Here is a 19,827-nt window from a genome sequence, read left to right as displayed (position 1 = left end):
ACAACTCAACGATTAACGCTGCTTGACAACCGTCGTTGGCAACGTTACTTTGATTGAAAAATACTAGGAATACTACGAATACTATTGCTACATTATTAGTAGAGTTTAGAAAAAGTTTAGAGTTGCAGGCCCCTTGAGGTATCCCATATACGTAACCAATGAATATTTTGACAAACATTTTAGAGATCCTGTATGACAATGACCTCCTGATTGTATCCTAATCCAAAAAAAGTTTAATTCATTAGGATTATTTCATTAAAAATCATCAAATACCGCAAAAAATGGAATTTCGCATTTTTTTATGGGTCATACTGTAATTTGAATAAACACTAGCGCCATCTACTGAGGTAGTCCCGATTTTGTTCGATATAAGTTGCTCTTGGTCTATTGAACAATTTTGTCGAAGACAGCATTAATCTAGGAAGTCACGACAAAAAGATACAGTCAATCGTGTCGTGAGATCCAAGGGACCCCAGATATCCGGAGGGTTAAATTTTGACAGTGCTCGGGGAAGCACGGTAGTGATATAAAGAGTCCATCCAAATAAAATTCTCAACGCGCTCGATGAAGAAAACAGTTTAATGAGTGATACATTTTGGCATGAATTCGTCTAACTATTGTGAATAAAAAAGGTGTGATATTCAAATACACAAAAAAAATCCTCAAAATCCTGAATGAGTAATTCCAGTGCATTTTATGACATTTTATGCATCTGACTATGTGACGATGATTATGGCTAGGGGAAGTAGGGAGGAGGTTGCCTGTGACTGCCTGCATGCTGTCCACCTTTTTTGAACTCCGGAAAAGTCGTTCTTAAGAAACATCTTGATTCAATCCAGCTCCGATAACATGCAATGCGAGTAAATATGTCCGATTCGTAAGGCATCGCGTTCGGATTTCCAAACTCCCACACTCCGTGCCCGTACAGGTACCAATATCCGTCACTTTCCTTCGAAATTAATGATCTACCAAAGTCAACATACTGATTTTCAGAATTGTCAACCTGTTTTGTACAAATCTCTATCGTTGGTTGAAAAATGTAATCACAATCTGTTCCGTGGGTGCTTCGCGTACTAATAGAATACTGTTGACGATCTCCTACGAAATCAGTTAGATTAGCTACATAATCCTTTCCTAGAATGTTCCACCCAACAACTCTGTAAAATTTCTTCGCATCTTCAGGCACCGTGCACGAGTTACTCTCAGCCATACATATTGGTGTTATGAAATCCGTAAAGTTGACGCGTTTAACCAACTTAATCAAAGCAACATCGTGATGAATGTTGGTAGAGTTGAAGTCTTGGTAGAAGTTTTCGTGAATGAAAGCTGTTTCAATTGCAACGTCTATGATTCTCCCATCACAGAATCGATCGTTGCAGGAACGTTCGGTCGTAATATTCCATCCACCTAGACGCACCTTGAGCCTGTGGTAAGGACAAAATTATTAGGTTAATACGAACAATAACTGATCGTTCAACTCACATGCTGAAATCGGGCAATATGTTGAAGCAATGAGCTGCTGTCAAAACCAATTCATCTGAAATCAGGGATCCTCCACAGATCGCAACAATAGGTCCATTCTGCTGCGGTTGGGCGATAAGTACTGCCATCCACGGATAAGCTGTGTACGCTAGGTCGGTTTCCTCACTTTTCAAAGGAAGCACACCACACACTCCTGGTTCTGGCAGAACACATTTGGCTAACGAAATGGAAGAAATCATCAGTTGAAATTATTGCCAAGCCATTACAAAACTGAACTCACAAGCATGCGTACAACCAATCACAAAACTGAGGATTACAAATATTGCACTTATGTCTATCATCGTTGTTCACTGTCTGACCTACCGTGTGTTAAAATCATGATTCCAGTTTCAATCGGCTGATAATGATAAGACAACATTTAATCATTTGATTTGTAATTTTCTGCTTGCATTGCAGTAGTTTATAGTTTGTTGGTAAAGCAAAGGTTATCTCCTCAAAACCAATGAACGAAATTGTCACAGAAGAGAAATACAAAACATTCGGAAAGAGGCGAGTCACCAATCATGTACAGATTGTGACACAGTCACACATTTTTTGTCACTGACAAAACAGATTCAGCAATTATTTTTTTAACTTCTAGTAATAACACCGGTTAAATGCTTCGACTTCCATGCACGCAGCAACAGAAACACGTGTTTGATGAACAAATTGAAATTTGAAAATTTGCTCCTGTGAGAATCGAACCCACGACTCCCCATTTGCTAGAAGGGTGCTTCTTTCCTTCAAGCTGCGGAGCCACTTGACTATCTCCATCCCCTAAAGGCACAGAACTGAACTCCATTACACGTATGCACATGGTTTGTTCCTTCCACAATCTAAATCTCCTTCAGATGGAATCAGATAGATGTTCACATACCTGTTGTGTTCAATTTGCATGTACAATGTCAATAAGGGAGAAGAATGAGTCATTTTACGAAACGACAACATTGTTAATGATGATATTGATACCCACTTGTTAGAACAGGAGGTGTCAGATTTTCATTCATAAAATCAACTCGTAAAATGGACTATTATTATTTAATTGTTGTGAGCTTCAGGCACTGTTTTCCCGATGACTTAAGGACAATTCCCATTACGCCGGGCCGGGACCGTGTCGGACCCCGGCCGTGCCCCGGTCATCGATTTCTCACATGCGATTACTATGGCGTGTTGCACATCACACCGTGCCGGGGCTCGGTCGGGCCCCGGCCGGGCTAGTGAGAAGCACGCCATAGATATCGTTAGAAAGAAATCGATGACCCGGGCACGGCTGGGGCCTGACACGGTCCCGGCCCGGTGAAGTGAGAAGACCGCTTTGTGGGTGGTGGGCCGTCGGACTCTCGAAAGTCGGAGGAAAAAAGCGCCCGTCTAGAAATAAGCAGACTTATTCCTGCTGGAGTTCATACAGAGATTCCTTCAGGATTTCTCTCATGTTTTTTCTCAAAAATTTCACCAGCATTTCCTCTACGGAAAATCTAAGAATTTTTCCACAAATATTTCAAGGAATGCAGAAATATTTACTAGGAATTTCAACAGGTTTTTTATAAACATCTCAAGTGTTTTTTTATGGATCTTCGCAAAAGCTAAGCAAGGTGTTTCTTCAGGTATTCCCACAGGAATTATTTCAGAAATACGTCAAAAGATTGCTCCTGCAATTCTCTCAGAAAACTCATGCAAGAATTGTGCTAATAGGATTTCTCCTGAAATTTCAATAAAAATGCTTCATAAACTTTTTAGAAATTCCACCAAAGGTTTCCTCAGAGTTTCTCTAGGTATTTCCCCAGAAAGTTTTTCAAAAATTCGTCCAGCGATTCCTTCAAGAATTTCCCTGGTATTTCTTAGGATATTTCTCTGAAGATGTTTTCAACTGTACTTCCTGAGACTTCTACAGTGATTCTATTGACTACATTTTTCAGAAATTTCTGCAGGGATTCCTTCGAAAATATCCCCAAAGACTTCCTCAGAGTTTTCTTCAGAAATACTTTTTTTTTTCAAAGTTCTCAAATGGAGTTTTTAAGAGGTGAAAATATTATTTATAATCTAACAGAGATTCCTTTGGAAATTTTCCCAAAAGTATCTCCAATAATTTCTAGAGGGATTCCTTCAGGGATTATCGCAAAAATTCTACGCAGTTTTTTTTTTAGAAATTAACCCAGCAGTTCCTCAGAAATATCTTTTCGAGATTCCTACAGAAATTGTTTTAAATGGTGTCCGGCCATTTGGCCGAATGCCGTTTGGCTGAATGCTGTTTGGCCGAACGCCATTTGGCCAATGCCCTCTGGCCGAAAGGATCGTTTGGCCGAATGCCGTTTGGCCGAATCGTAATCAAAAGAATTTAGAAGAAATGTTTGACATTCTAACTGCCAATATGATCATCAGAAATATTTCCTTCTTTTAATCATAGGCTATTCTTTCTAGTTTAGGCATTCAGGAATTAGTTAGCGTTGAAACTGACTATATTTTATCAAAGATTTTTCCTTCTTTGACTCATAGACTGTTCTTTCAAGTTATACTGAGGCTGGGAACAATGGTCACTTAAGTTCATCATTCATTTTCGGCCAAACGGCATTCGGCCAAATTACCCTTTCGGCCAAATGGCGTTCGGCCAAACGACATTCAGCCAAATGGCTTTCGGCCAAACGGCATTCGGCCAAATGGCGTTCGGCCAAATGACCCGGAACCATTTTAAATATACTTTTAGGGATTTTGTTTTCTGTAGTTGCTCCAGAATTGCACAAAAAATTACTGAAAGTTTGTTTTTCTAGATGTATTAACGAGATGTTTAGCCCTAGGCTTTTTAATTTCGGAAATCACATTTTTTGAGTTTGTCGGGAGTGGGATTCGATCCCAGGTCCTCGGCGTGGTAGGTGACTGAAAAAAATCTTGAAAGAATCTATGGAGAAATTTCTAAAGGAATTCATTAGAAATTGCCCAAAGTAATCCCCTAAATTTTGGGGCCCAAAAAAACACTTGGTGATACCTTTGGAGATTCCTAGAAGAAGTTTTTGATAATTGATTGGAGGGACTACTGGACAACCATTCCTGAAATATTTTTTGAGTTTTCATCTGCTTCTTCTTCTTCTTCTTCTTCTTCTTCTTCTTCTTCTTCTTCTTCTTCTTCTTCTTCTTCTTCTTCTTCTTCTTCTTCTTCTTCTTCTTCTTCTTCTTCTTCTTCTTCTTCTTCTTCTTCTTCTTCTTCTTCTTCTTCTTCTTCTTCTTCTTCTTCTTCTTCTTCTTCTTCTTCTTCTTCTTCTTCTTCTTCTTCTTCTTCTTCTTCTTTATGGAACGTTCTCACTGGAACTTGGCTTGCCTCGCTTCAACTTAGAGTGTTCTTTGAGCACTTCCACATTTATTAATTGAAGGGCTTTCTTTGCGTGCCATAGCATGAATTTTGAGGCAAGGCAAGTACAGTGAGGCAAGTACAATGATACATTATTCCCAGGAAGTCGAGAAAATTTTCCCGACCGGAACGGTAATCGAACCCGCTGCCTCCGGATTGGCGATCCATAGCCTTAACCACTAGGCTAACTGGAGACCCTGAGTTTTCTCTAGAGAAATTGTTGGATAAATGCCTAGAAGAATACCTGCACAAAATTCACAAATTTCTCCTCCTTCAAAGAAAAATATGGAAAACTTCTGCAGAAACTCTGGAAGTAACTCCAAGGAAAAATTGCTACGGAAATTTCTGTAAGGATTCCTGGAGAAATCCATAGAGGAACTTTTAACGTTGAACCATTCGTCATTGAAATCATCGTCATCATCAAACATTGGAAAGCAGTTTTTTCGTTCATATCAATCATTTTCGCAACGAAAATGGATTCACTGTATTCCATATGAGGAATAGAATACAGTGAATACATTTTCGTGCTCATTGTTTTGATTTACTGCGAAAAAACTGCTTTTCTATTTCCGAAAAATGATGACGGATGCTTGAGCCTTAAAGGAACTTCTTGGACATGTCTGCAGAAACTGCGGACAAAAGTACTTGTGGAATTCTCGATAAATTTCTTATGGATCCGTGGGGGATTTTCTGTTAAAATCCTTGGCATAAATCCAGGAGATACCTTCTAGGGGTAAGACACTGTGCAATCCGGAGCAATTCTGTGGTACTATTGTTCGTGCAGTTGAAAATCGGAATTTTTGACACGCGAACCTCGATGTTTCTCCTAAACCGTGTGTCGGACGTACGTCGGACACAGTGCGCTGGATAGAGGACCAGGTCCGCTGTCCAGCGCACTACGTCTGACGTTAGGTTTAACGTATGGATTTTGAGAAAATTCGATTACCGGGTGTGGGGAAACTTCGGGTTTCAACCGCGACGACAATATATTTGCTCGAATTCATCCAGAAACGTCTCTCAAATGTGGGAAATATGGCACGACTAATCGGTTTTTCTCTGGTACCAGACAACACTTTGTGGAGAGGAATCGTGAGCACTACTCTGAAAAAACGATTGTTTCTCGTTATATCTGTCTTGCCTATAGGAATTCATGCCATATCTGAAGGGATTCGAACACAAGCAAAAATTTCTGGAAATAATAATTTTTAGGAGGAATCTTGGAAAAATTCCCTAAACTGGAGAACCCCCTGCTGCTGTAACTAGAAGAATTTCTTGAAAAAAAATCTAGAAAATGCTAAGGAAGAGATTCTGGAGTAAACTCTGCAGGAATTGTTGAGACAATCTTTGTAGACATTTCTGAAGTATCACCGGAAAAGGTTCTGAAAGAATCGAATAAATACTAAGCAATCCCTGTAAGAATTAAAAAATTGAAAAAAAAAAGGCCTGTGAGCATCTCCGCATACCTGAAAGAACCTCTTGATAAATGCCATCAACAAGAAAAATTCTCAGAATCAATGTGAAGACAATTTCTTTTGGAACTGCTCTTCTAAAAGATTTTTTGCATGAATTTCTGAAGAAAACCTTGGAGAGAAACCCTTCCATTTAAAAACTGGAGAAAATTATGATGATATTCCTAGATAGTGTTATGGAAAGTTACGTTACCTAGTCTAACCCACCCAGATTCGTGAACTTCGGTGAAACTCAGAGCCATTCAAAAATTCCTTTGGGATATTTCAGGATTACTAAACTTGTTTTCAACTAAAATGAACAGTTGAAGACCACAAGGCATTCTCAGAAATTTTCTGGTTTTCTGGGTCATCCTAGTGCTACGGAGCTCAGTTCTAAAAAAACAATTGCTATGACAGTTGTTTCTCGAGAAGAACATGCAAGCACGCAAACATTCGAGCATGGGGCTACCTTAGGATTATCTTTGATTGTGTGCAGGAGTGTGGTGTGTGGCAGCGAAGAATGATAGGGCATGATAGATTACAAATCATAGCTTTGTATAATGAAAAAATTACCGTTACACCCGTAGACTTTAGGATCTAAACTAAAGAACAGTTTTGATGACCTAGGACATCCCAACTGGTATGATACTGTCTATTGAACTTTCAGAAGACTTACTGTACATGATCGATTACAAATCGTAGCTTTGTATAATGAAAGAAATTACCGTTTCATCCGTAGACTTCAGAATCTGAACTCAAGAACAGTTTAGATAATTTAGGATATCCTGATTGATTTGATATTGTCCAACGAACTTTCAAAAGACTTACTGGGCATGATAGATTACAAATCGTGGCTTTGAATAATGAAAGAAGTCACCGTTACACCCGTAGACTTTTGGATCTAAACTTAATAACAGTTTGGATGATCTATGATATCCAGAAAAAAATATCTGCATCATATTCTAACCTTTTTATGCTGTTGAGCACCAGCACAGAATAACGTAGAAAAAGCTCTATAACAACACTTAAAAAAATCCGGCTTCAAAGGACAACTTGACCACATTGACTCGCAATTTAATTTGATTCCCGGACAAACGATTTCACAACAAACAACCCTAACCATCCCGGTAAATCAAATTGATAAGAACCTACATCAATCCCTTCCTGGTGATTCACAACAAAACGTGTCCACACTTGTAGTAAATCTGATCCCGGTAGCACAAAAGAGACGTTATCATTATGAAATTACTTGCCTTTCTTACGACCGTATGTGACTGGCATCGAGGAGGCCGGGAGGTCAACGCCAAGGTACCGTTTTGAGAATACCGGCACGTACACCCAAACAGAGTCCAGCAGCCCCAGTCAGTCGGAGACACGCCCGACCAAAACGGAGCAGACTAGGATATTTATGTGTCGTTGACTTTAGTCACGTTTTGTAGCGAACCTACGTGGACAGGTTTTCCTATCACCATTTGACTGCCGCCTGGTTCACACATTGATCCAACAGCCAGAGAGCCGGTTCACAATCCTATCGAGTCTGCGACCACATCCATCGTCTAGCCTAACGTCGTCCTTCGTCATTTCAACAGCTCGGCATAGTCAGCACCAGGACAACAACATCAACCCGCCCTTTCCGTGTCCAAGTCCCAGGCGCGTCAAGCAGTATGTAATCACGAAAATTAAATTTGTTCAAATTAAGAGCCCTTAAGTTGATTCTGTAAGGCACAACCCAGTCTAGCAGTGGCACGAACTGGTAGCGGATGCGATGTCTTTGCTGGTCCATTCCATCTCTGTTCGCCCGGTCCATCATCATCGTATCACCACATCAATCTGGGTGTTATGTTTGACCGAAAATTGTTGGTAGATGGATACTGAATACTTTTACACTGAATCGTTCCGTCCAGCTTGGACATACAGTTCCGTTTGAAAGTATTAGTCATGGGCTCAAATTTCTCTAGTTGTTCAAGTTCAGTGTACTATTTTGAAGTTTAGTGATAAAACAGTGTGATTAGTCAAGATAGATTGGTTAAGAAAGACGGCTCCTCCGTCAATGACCTCAATCTTTTGAACGGGCATGTTTCTTCTGGATAAGGACATGCACCAGCGACATTATCATCATCATCCTAACCAAAGCCCTCGCTCATCTACCCTTGTCTCCGTCCGCTTGTAATGAACATGATTATAATCACACCTTTGGCCTTCGACAGGTTTCATGACACGTTCGTTCTTCATGGACAAACGGAGGAAGACAGAAGCCAAAAGTCCAAATGGTCATCCTGTTGTGATACTACCAGCAGCGCATCGTCAGCGCTACAGGATACAGGAAGGACACAAACTGGTATAGGCCAGATACTTTTGCAAGGACGGCGAATGAGCACTTTGGGGTGATCATTTTTTGTTTTTGTTTTTCGTGAGACAAAATCTATTTTAGAGCATGTGATACTTGGTTTCCTCCGGTATAAACCAAGAAAATATTCATTATGAAAAGATCCTGGGGCACTTGGACATCTTAGGATGAATGAGGGAGGTTAGTGGAATGGGATGAATATTCACGATTCTCCTTAAAAAGCATAGTTTTTGTTTCAGATTGCATAATGCATATGGAGGGAATCCAGATCTGTCATGCTAAAATCAGAGGTTACTCAACACTTGTTAACTTGTAAACTGGGACAATCCATCACTATTGCGCCAAATTAAAAATTATTCCGTAAAATCATTTTTTTGTATTATCTTCGCGAAAAGAGCATTATTGCTGGAATTCCTCTTATGAGTTTTTCAAGAACTCTTCTTGAAATTTTTAAAAAATTCTGCAGAAGATCCTCCAAGAACAGAAACTCCTTAGAGATTCCTTCAGGATTTATCTTCCGAAATTTCTGCTGGGATTCCTTAAGGCGAAACTGGAAGCATTTTCTCATTTTTTCGATTTTTGATTTTTTATTAAACAACGAAGCAATATTTTCAAAATCGGTTTTCGTGCACATGTAGAGTATAGATCAAGGTATCTTCTGATTTTTTTGAGGTGGAAAATGTTTTCCATTTTTGCAGAAACCATTTTTTTGTGAAATTTTGTTCAAAAATGGTTTCTGCAAAAACGAAAAACATTTTCCACTACAAAAAAAATCAGAAGATACCTTGATCTATACTCTACATAGCATAGCATAACATAGCATAGCATGAATACTTGCACAAATCTTGGATGGAGTTGCAAAGTTGAATATATCCATTAACATTGCTGATGTCGCTACTATCTACAATGTCATAGACCCACTCAACTCCACACACCTGGCCAAGTCCTTGCAAGCATTTATAAATCCCTTCATCAACTTAGAAAGAGCCCAGAACTGAAGCAGCTTCCAATAGATGAAAGGATGTTGAAAATAGCGAATTTTCAACTTACAAGTAGTTATATAACAATATAAAGTATATAGAGTGTAATCAGAAAGATCTCACCGAGTTCCGCGTAGTCCACTGATCTGCTTGAAATCGATCTCTTCCAGACCCGTATCCGAGATCCGAAATCCGAAACACACATCCTCAAATGAAGACGATTCTTCCAAATTCTGAACAGTTAAATGCACAAATTGACACACTAAAAGTGTTCACGTCCATCTCCACTAAGTCGCCGTACATTATCATAGAAAACGAGTACACCTCACTGATCCTCTTCGGTATCACAAGCGGAATCTTTTCATCGATCGAAACGACGTTAACGCGTGGACGAGGAAAAACGTCGACACTAGGCAAATCGCCAAATATATAAATGAAATGAAGAGACTTCATAAACCGATACTTTTAAGTGGCTGCACATTATCACTGTCACATAAAACGAGTACATCACCGATCTTCTATGGTATCACACGCGGAATCTTTTCACCGGCCGAATTGAATTTTCAGCGGAGACGAGCAAAAACGTGACAGCTAATCGGAAACACGTCCATCCGCGCGCCACCTTGATCTATACTCTACATGTGCACGAAAACCGATTTTGAAAATATTGCTTCGTTATTTAAGAAAAAATCAAAAACCAAAAAGTGAGGAAATGCTTCCAGTTTCGCCTTAAGGAGTTGTACAGGATATTCATTCAAGGATTGCTACATAAGTACTAGTACATGCTTGTATTCTTTCATTTAATTCTTCAAACATTTCTGAACGAATTTCTCCAGAAATATTGTCAGAATTGCTTTGTATTTATTCAGACATTCGGAGTTTCTTTCAGAAACTTATTTTTTTAAAGATCTCCCAACAGAATACAGAATTTACTCCAGGATCTATTCCTTAGCATTTTCCATGTAATTTTTCAAGAATTTTATGTAATGTAATTTTATGTAATTTTATGAGCTTGAGCTTGAGCTTGAGCTTGATTGACCGCCCGCAGTTGCAACTCCAGTATCGCCAGATCAGCTACACTCACACAAGGAACCAATGAGATAGCTGCTTGGGACTAACAGGCATCTTCAGTGTGTGAGCGTTGGTGGTCTTGTATTTTTAGGCGACAACAATGGCGCCTGCTGCGTCAGGTTGCAGGTCAATGGGGAAGGGGAGGGAAATGATGATTGCAATCGCTTGCCCACATCAGGCCGTTGAATCCTCTGCGCCTGCACAAGGTCATGCGGATGTTGGTGTGTTGGTGGGAAATGTTTATTTTTGGCACATGGATCATGCATTGGTGCAAGGGTGCCAGGCGTAAAGCGATAGATTGTGTGAAGATTATTGTGAAGCGGCACAGTCCGCTTGGTTGCATAACTTGTAGGCGTTATATGATAGATTGACACTGTGCTGTGATGAAAGTTTGAAGGAAGGGAAACGGCTTTTTTTTTCAATCCGTTTCTGGTTCTAGCGATCGCTACGAACACACGAATATACATGGAATGCATATGTAGAAGAGAGAGTGAGAGAGAAAGTAGATAGAAAGATACAAAGTAGGAGGAAAGGGACGAGCCAGGGATTGAACCCAGGACCTTCTGCATATGAATCAGAAGCGGTAGCCACTAGACCACCAAGCTCGTCTTGTAATTTTATGTAATTTTATGCATGTTTTTATGCACTTTTCAAGGGGTTTCAGCGGGGTACCAGGAGATCTCAGAGGGTTTTCGGAAGCGTTTCAGAGGATTTATGATGGGTTTTGTAGGCGTTATAGGAACGTTTTCAGGGATTTCCGAAGGTCTTGCGTATGTTACATGGGGTCCGAGTGAGTCTTAAAAAAGTTTCGTAGGCATTTCAGGAAGTCTCAGAGCAGTTTTCGGGTGTTTCGGAGAATCTCAAGTGCGTTGTATAGCGTTCGAGAGATTTTCAGGGGGATTCCGGAGGCTTTTCAGGAAGTTTCAGAGAATTTTCGGCAGGAGTCAGAGGCGTTATGCAGGTGTTTTCAGGGGTTTCGGTGGGTCTCAAATGCGTTACATGCAGGGTACGAAACACGGGTCACGCCGAAAAACAAACGCTTTGTCCTAAGCGGTGCATGTCGGTAACAAAGGCGCTCCGCAATAAACGCATGTCAAGCGATGAGAGCAATAACACAAATATCGCTTGCCGTGCGTGAGCCGATATTTCGGCTTTTCTGCTGAAATTTTCGACCCACATCATCGAATTCATGAGCATTTGGACGAATTAAGACTCTTGTCATCCTCAGAGTCGAGTTTCAGTTGTAAAACAATGCGAAAATCACGATGTGAATAGAACGAGACAAATATTCCTACCGTTTTTGTTGTGAACAAACTCGGGAGAGATTTTGTCATTATCTGCTAACGAAAAAACAAAGCGTTGTTGCCGTGCCTTCTTTGTTGCCTATTTTTCGCTTGCGGTGGCATATTTTACGTACACTGGTTACATGGGGTCCGAGTGGGTTCAAGGGGAAATTTGGAGCCATTTGAGGAAGTTTCAGAGTGTTTGCGGCGGGATTCAAGGCGTTACGGAAGCGTTACGGAGGAGTTTTCGGGGGATTCGGAGCCTCTCAGGTGCATTGCATGGGGTCCGACGTGCTTTAAGGGGGATTTTGGAGGCATTTCAGGAAGTTTCTGAGCATTTCCGGTGTTACGGAGGAGTTTTCGGGGCTTTCAGAGCCTCCCAGATGCGTTACATGGGGTCCTAAGGGGTTTCAGGAGAATCTTGGAAACATTTCAAGAAGTTTCAGGTGATTTTTAGAGATCCCATCACAATATCTTTTGAAACGCCCCTGGATTATCCTTTGATTTAAAGGTGTTCTTGTAACCCCCTGAAACGACCCTGGCCTAAAATGCCTCGAAACGCCCCAGACACATCCGTAATCCCATAGGAACGCCCATAAAATGTTCCTGAAGCACCCTGAAATTCTCTTAAATGACTCTGAAATGGCTCAGAAATACCTTGAAACGCCCCTCAAACTCCTTACAAGCTCCTAAGATCGCTTGAGTTGCTTTTAAAGTCCCTTGAAATATCCCTGAAACCTCCTCAATACTATTGAAATGCCCTTGAATTCCCCTTAATCCTATTATAATGCCATAAATCTTGACAGAACGCCCTTGAAAGGCCTCTTAAATCCCTTAAAACGACCCCTTAAAACTCCCCTGAACCCATTGGAACCCCCTCTTTTGGGCTCTCAGGGAGCTTTCTGGAAACCCCCATAGCCGCGCCTCAAATTCCCAGGAGCAAGACCTATTCTCGCGAACCAAATTCCCTCATTAAAGCCCAACTTGATTTATGTATAAATTTCACTCTTTCACAAATTCCGCGCCAACCCTTCTATGGGGCTGGCAGCACCCTCTCAGAATCGAATGAAACTTGGTGGACATAAACAATAGGTGTTTCTAAGCAACTTTGCATACTTTGTTTTTCGAAATTTTTCATAAGTAACTTTTTAAGAGGGCCTAATTTTTTTTTCATTGATTTTTTTAAAATCGATGTAACTCAAGAATGACAAGAGCTACAAAAAAGTGTTGTATCGTGAAATTCTATGAAGTTTTTTAGAAAAATAACGAAAAAGTATAAATCTACTTTCTACACTGAAAAAAAAAAGTTTTAAAAATTAAAAGCAATATTGCAAAAAACCCTATGTTTTCCTGGTGAAGTGGTAAAAAAGCCTCCAAGAATCCCTCAGAAATTTATTGAAAGATTTCCACCAGTACTTTGGTCTGCGATTTCTGCAGACATTTTTTTTTTCAGAGATTCCTTGAGAATTTCATCTATGCATTTTCACAGGATTCCTTCTAGAGGTTTCTCAAGCATGTTTTCCTTGGAACTACTTGCAGTGTTCCTCCACAAGTCTGCAATGATTTTATTTGGAGAATAAAGGTTTCATAAGCTGTTTCTTCAGGAACTCTCCTAGGTATTATCCTAGACATTCACCCAGGAATCACTCACAAGATAACTTCAAAAATTGCTTTAGGAATTTTTGTCATGAAATTCCATCAAAAAATATCTAGAATTTCTTCTAGGGGTTTCCAAAGATATATCCAGGAGGTTTTAGGCCGTTTTTTAGACAATACTCCCGTGATTTATCAAAAATTCCTACAAGGATTGCTTAAAGAATGTTTTAGCCATTTTATGCAATTTCTGTACGAACATTTTTAGAGGAATATCTAAACCAGTTATGGAGGGATTTCTAAAGACATCCCAGGAGATATTTATGATGGAACCGCAAGAACGATTTCAACAAAAAAAATTCTTATAGAAAATTCTAGAGAATTTCCCAAACAATTCTTGGAGAAAATCTAAAAGAATTTCTGAAATAATCCCAGTAGAATTATTTTATTGAGACAATTTCTGAAAAACTTCTTAGAAGAGCTTTTGAAGAAATCACAAAGTTATGACAGCTCAAAAATTAGTTGTCTAAATAATAGTGTTTTACGAGAACGATCCTAGCTTCGCAAAAGATTAACCAATCGAGCTCAAATTTGTACCAATGATGCACAATATTGCATTGCACATATAATAGGTTGACAAATAGTCGAAATTTGATAATTTTTTATGCACTCTATGAAAAGTTACAGCATGTTGAACTTTTTAGTGGGAGAAAAAAAGTTGCCTATCCCAAACATTTTGGCCACTCCCTGTATTTTTTCAAATGAATTTCAGAAGCAAACCCAGCAGGAATTTCTGGGAAAAAATCCATGGTGCGGATGGCGGACTTTCCCTTAAAGTGTCAGCATGAACGCTATGGTGACTACACTGTAGCGAAACTCCACATGCGGGTGCAAAACCCCCTGATAGTGAAAAAATCTTCAGTAGAAGTCCTGTAGAAACCTTGGGAAGTACTACTCAAGTAGCACACATGTTCTATAAAAGTATACGTAACTCTTGCATGACTGAATTTGGTCGTATAAGAGTTGCTAATGCTTTTCTAGAACATGTGTGCCACTAGGATTTTGAATGAATCTCTGAAGAAACATCCAAAGAAATCGCCAGGAAAAACTTGAAGGAAACCCAAGAGAAATTTCTTATGAACTTCTAAAAAAATACCTGAATACCTGGAGAAACGCAAAGATTCGGACGCTTATCTACGATTCGCAACGATCCCCACAAAAACTCTTTAGATATGTCCTTGCAGATTTTTTTTTAAAGAATCCGTGGAATTTCTGCAAGGTTTTCTGGATAAATCGCTGAAGAAATTTCTGGACTCATTCATGTGGTAATTGTCAATGGAATCTCCAGAACAGCTCCTGAACAAATCACTGTTGGAATTCTTGAAGAAATTCCTGAAGAAATTTCTCAAGGAAGAACTTAAAATTTTTCGGGAAGAGTTTATTAAAGAATCTATGAAACAATTTCCATAGAAATTCCTGTAGAAAACTCCAGTGTAATCCCTCGAGAAATTTCCAATTTTTTTTTTTTAACGAAACCTCATAATAATTTCTTAGGTAATTCCTGGTGAAGTTTCAGATGGAACCTATAGAAATCTACCTAAAAGAATTCTTGGAGAGGGAATATCTGAAGGAAGCCCTGGACAATTTTTTTTAAAGAATACCTGGAAGAATTTCTAAAACAAATAGCCAGAGTACCTTGGTAGATTTTAAGACTGAATTCCTGGAGTAATTTCTGATAAAATTGATGGATTATTTTTGCTAAGAAATCCATACAAGTTTTCCTTGGCCTTGTAAACCTTGGACAAATTCATAATGAATTTTTGAATTTTTGAAAAACCCCTGTAAGATTCTTTAAGGAAACCAAAAGAAGATTTTCTAGAGGATTTGGAGCAATTTTTGGAGGATCATCTAACGAAAATTCCGATGGATGTTCTAGTGGGAATTCTGAAGCGATTTATTGAAGATGTTTTGAAGAACTTTCAAAAGAAATCCGTAAGAGAGATTTCGAAAAAGGTTTTTTAGTAAATAAAAACATGATGAATTATCTAAAGGAATCCAGGGACGGTTTTATACAGGATTTGCAAAAAAAAATCTCTGGGGTAATCTCTAGAAAACTTTGAGAGAAACTATGAATTCTCTAAAGGAATACATAAATGGAAAATTTTCAGAATGATTTATCAAAGAAATCCCCGAATTTTTTTTATACCATTATTTCTTAACAATTCCGATAGAGAAATTTCTCAAGGGGGCCATCCATATATCACGTGAACAGAAACATTGCTGGACTTGGACTTTTCATTAACCACCACCCACCTCTCCGAATGTCCACGTGGATTTTAGAAATTTTTCTATATTTTAAAGGTTTTTAGGATTTTTAACAGAATGCTCTTTTTGTAAGCAATGTCTTATAATTCATAATTTTATTAGATACAAACATGTATTTTATTTCATAGCTTTCGTAAAACCAGCTACCAACATTTGTTTGTATGTCACCGTAAGCTTGATCAATCCATGAACAAAAAAACAAAATTACAGCAACATTTTGAAAGTGCTCAGCGCAGTTTCGATAAATTATAGTGCAAGGATTAAGACTTTGTTGTCTTATATTACATTTCTACTTGGCGATCAAAAGTAAAAGTTATGTCGTGAAAATTGGGAAATGTGGAAGGGAAATACCAGTTCTCTATTTGCCTGCTCATTTTTGTTTTGTAAATTTACTGGTAAATCAGTTATTTCTGTCCAGTTTTTACAAAAAGATCACCTCGAACGACTTAAGCACTAAGTAAAATACTTGAAAATCTCCATATACCGTCATTGGGGGTGAGAACGGGCCAAAAGAGGATACTCAAAGATTGTTTGTTAAATAGCGAATGCAATTGAAGTCGGAATAACTTTTTATTTGGTATGTATACTCTTCTATATGGTTATGAAAGTTTAGCAAGAAAGTACCACACTATATGAATTGCTTACTTAACCACAAATGATTGAAAATTGACACAATCTCACCCCTTAGAGGGGGTGAGAATGGGTCAAAGTATTCGAAATAGCCTATTTAAGAATATAAGTTAATTTTATTGATCATATCTAGTAAACTTACTTAAAATACAATGTAACTATGACGAAAAAAAACTTATGTAATTTTAAAAGATGATTAATCCACCTAAAAGGGCCAATACAACCGAAAAAATGGTTGAAATTTGATAAAATAACGTTTGTATGTTGTATCGCCATTTTTAGCCATCATAACCATCATCATTTAAAGTTTCAACCTCCATGAGCAGAGGGGGCGATTACAATGAGAGAGGGGTGCATTGAAAGGATGATTGAAAAAATAATAATATTTTTAGTATACTGCATAAGAAACTCTTCGTTATAAACTCTTATGTACATGATCATTGGCCTCTATATTGCTAAAGCAAATCACTCCATCTCAAGATAGAGGGTCGTTCAAATATTATGTTACACAATATTTCACATTATTGGACCCTCTCCCGCAGTAACATTTAATCGGATTTTTTAATAAATTTTGTATGAGTCCTAGCACAACGGCAGACTAATTCTTCTTTCTTTAGTATTTTTATGTATTCTATAACTGATCCTCTTATGGCACTCTTAATTCATAAAGTTCTTGTTGAATACTCAATAGACACTCTCGTATGCCGCAATTCGACGTTCGTTTGCTCGTACACAGTAATAAAAAAAATGTGCTATGTTATCGGATTTATAGCCCCGGTATTTCCTGGATCTCTCTACCGTCTGGTAAATTCACAATATTTCCAAAAAGTTTCAAAAATGAGTGGAGAAAAAGAACGCTGTTAAGTCTATTTTGTAAGCTTACGATATTGCAGTACACTAAAGATTAGCTGATGATTAGAGGAGCTGTTCAAACGCATGGGTTGAGGGACTGTATCGGAAATTAACTATAAACATTCACAATTGTCTGAAAAATAATCTGTTCGAAATAAACATAACTTTATTTTTGGAGATACTATATAAATCTCTAAAATAAAAAATGGCAGTCCTGATTTTCAAAAAATAATCATTCAACTTGGACTTTTATCTCAAAGATTGCACATATGTTTTTAAAATTTTGGACACCTCCTAAAAATTTAAAATTGCAAAAACTGTGGGAAAATATTCATTTTTTTATCTTATTTTTGCGCAAATATATTCTTTTCCAGAATGCCCATGATATAGGAAAATAATTTTTATCAAGAACAATTCCCTCCGCAGTTCAGGACAATTCTTGAAAATGAAAAATGGACATTTTTCGAGGAACTTTTTTTTTTATGCGTCTTCAAAGAACGATTACGCAAATAAAAAATACATAAAGTTGAAAATTTGTTTTTTTTTTCGATTGGGTATGTATTAAAATCTATAGAAGAAGTAGTTTTACCAGAGAACGGAATTTTATAACCTCTGAAGATATTTAAAACAGTTGTTTTCCCCATTTCTTGCAGCATTAACAACATAGTCATCCAAAGTTTCACTCAAACATCATCAAATTAGGCAAGGAATCATAATACCCACGCTTTTTGCACCATTTCATTGCAGAAACGGAGAATTGACCTTCTCACCATACTAAAATTCAGCTCATTACTACAAATCTAGTACTACACTGAACGTGCCCCATTACCTAGGAAAGTGCAAGAAAAATTCCAATTTCCCCATTTCAATAAAGAGGTTTTTTAAACTTTCGGGAGCACTAAAGTTTGGAATACCCGGACCCACCCAAGTAACCATTTTACCTTTTTGAGCTTCTAAAGCTATTACTCAGCTAATTTAGAGCACATTGGTTCAATGTCAGTACTATAGTAGCACAAGAGGCGAATAATAGTGCCTTGTGGTTACTTGTGTATACACAAGCGCAATTATTCGCAAATTCATGAGTGTCCAAACATATGAAAAAGCACATAGGAGACTTTCTTATATTTAGAAGAACGGAAGAAAAATGTCCAATACTGCAGTAGTTTTTACATAGGCTGACTTTGGCATAATCGTCAGGTTTCTTCTCTTCGTCATGAGTGGTTTTCGTCGGCCAAATTGTCTAAGCTTAGTCGTATAATTCGCCTCAGTTGGGAAAGATTTGAGATCAACAAATTATAAAAAACATGACGGCGAGAACAGAACTACCATTACCCATGTTTTATATAGTAGGTGCCCCTGCACCTTTTACTGAAAATACGAAAAACTCCTTTCTTGTGCGGGAATCAAAGGACGGTAGATGTGATAAATTTGACGCTAGCTCACCCAAATCTCTTATTACGTTGAGATTGAAGAATTAATCGGCATTTCGTTTGGATTTCCACCCAGAAAAATTCTAAAATTTCTAAAGTAACAAAAACTATCGTCTTCAATACAGGACATCCCTCTCCATTGCAGAAGAATACTTAAACAGCATCCCGAAACAACGTCGATGGAGATACTTTAGCATACCGTTTGATGCAACCCATTATGTCGACTTGGAGGCCACCCGAAACTGGGGCTTCAGTCACGTTTTCACCCCAGTCAGTGAGGGGCCATTGTCATGATCAAAGCGAATCTGTCCCCTGTTAGCGGAAACGGTGGAAAACGTATTTGTTCACAAATCGTGTAAAGCAGCCAGTATATAGGTAGCGTACTCTTGGTGTTTGGTCGCCGTCTGTTCGGACCGATAACAACAGTTTTCCATGTCCTATACCTACCTACTGCCAAACGAGTTGTTGAAAAGGTTTCGTTGTAACAAATGATCGCCTGGAGAGCGTTTCACAAAAAACAGTCCATCGCCGGAAGTGTACTTCACCACTGCTGACTGCTGAACTGACGTTTTGGTTAATTTGAATAATGGTTGAAACGGGGGCCATTAGGAGATTTATCGCTCGCGGTGATGGATCGCACTCGGAAATCGGTTTTCAGTATCGAAAGCTATTTAGCATTGAACAAATAATTTGATTGTTACAATTATTCCATTTGATTATGGATACACTTCAGTGCGTTGAAAATAAAGCGAATAATTATGTAATTATATCTACATACGTGCGGAAATTGAGAAGCATTTGCTTTAACCCCTAGCACGCCCACGGAGGGGATGAAATTGTCATTCAACCGGGTGGATCATGTCTGCGTAATGCCAACAATTAGTGACCGCGAAAATTTAATTAACCGAAAAGGACCGACCACCGACTTAACCCAATTATCCTTTCTTGTTCCTTTGGTATCTCTCAGCCAGAATGCCAGAAAGGCATGAACGACAACTTGTATTCCT

The 19,827-nt window shown here is 38.6% G+C and overlaps 1 protein-coding gene across 1 annotated transcript; it reads right to left on the bottom strand.

Annotated features, from left to right (window-relative positions):
- Window positions 1–561: 561 nt before the first annotated feature.
- Window positions 562–2,603, bottom strand: LOC109425635 (CLIP domain-containing serine protease HP8). Its single transcript, XM_019700875.3, has 3 exons — window positions 1,763–2,603; window positions 1,483–1,699; window positions 562–1,424 (listed from the first exon to the last, which is right to left on the bottom strand). Exons 1-3 carry the CDS (start codon window positions 1,821–1,823, stop codon window positions 737–739), a joined length of 966 nt encoding a protein of 321 aa, XP_019556420.3. The 5' UTR covers window positions 1,824–2,603; the 3' UTR covers window positions 562–736.
- Between the last annotated feature and the right edge of the window lie 17,224 nt (window positions 2,604–19,827).

This window comes from Aedes albopictus, chromosome 2 (assembly GCF_035046485.1).
Source record: "Aedes albopictus strain Foshan chromosome 2, AalbF5, whole genome shotgun sequence".
Lineage (NCBI taxonomy): Eukaryota > Metazoa > Arthropoda > Insecta > Diptera > Culicidae > Aedes > Aedes albopictus.
The sequence above is the reverse complement of the archived record's forward strand: the minus strand, read 5'-3'. Positions and strand labels throughout refer to the sequence as shown.

Bases quoted from the DNA above. Each gene is read 5' to 3' on its own strand.
- LOC109425635 (XM_019700875.3), bottom strand. From the start codon at position 1,823: ATGATAGACATAAGTGCAATATTTGTAATCCTCAGTTTTGTGATTGGT. The intron at 1,700-1,762 runs GTGAGTTCAGTT...CCATTTCGTTAG, and splicing joins GATTGGTTGTACGCATGCTT to CCAAATGTGTTCTGCCAGAA. The intron at 1,425-1,482 runs GTGAGTTGAACG...TCCTTACCACAG, and splicing joins ATATTGCCCGATTTCAGCAT to GCTCAAGGTGCGTCTAGGTG.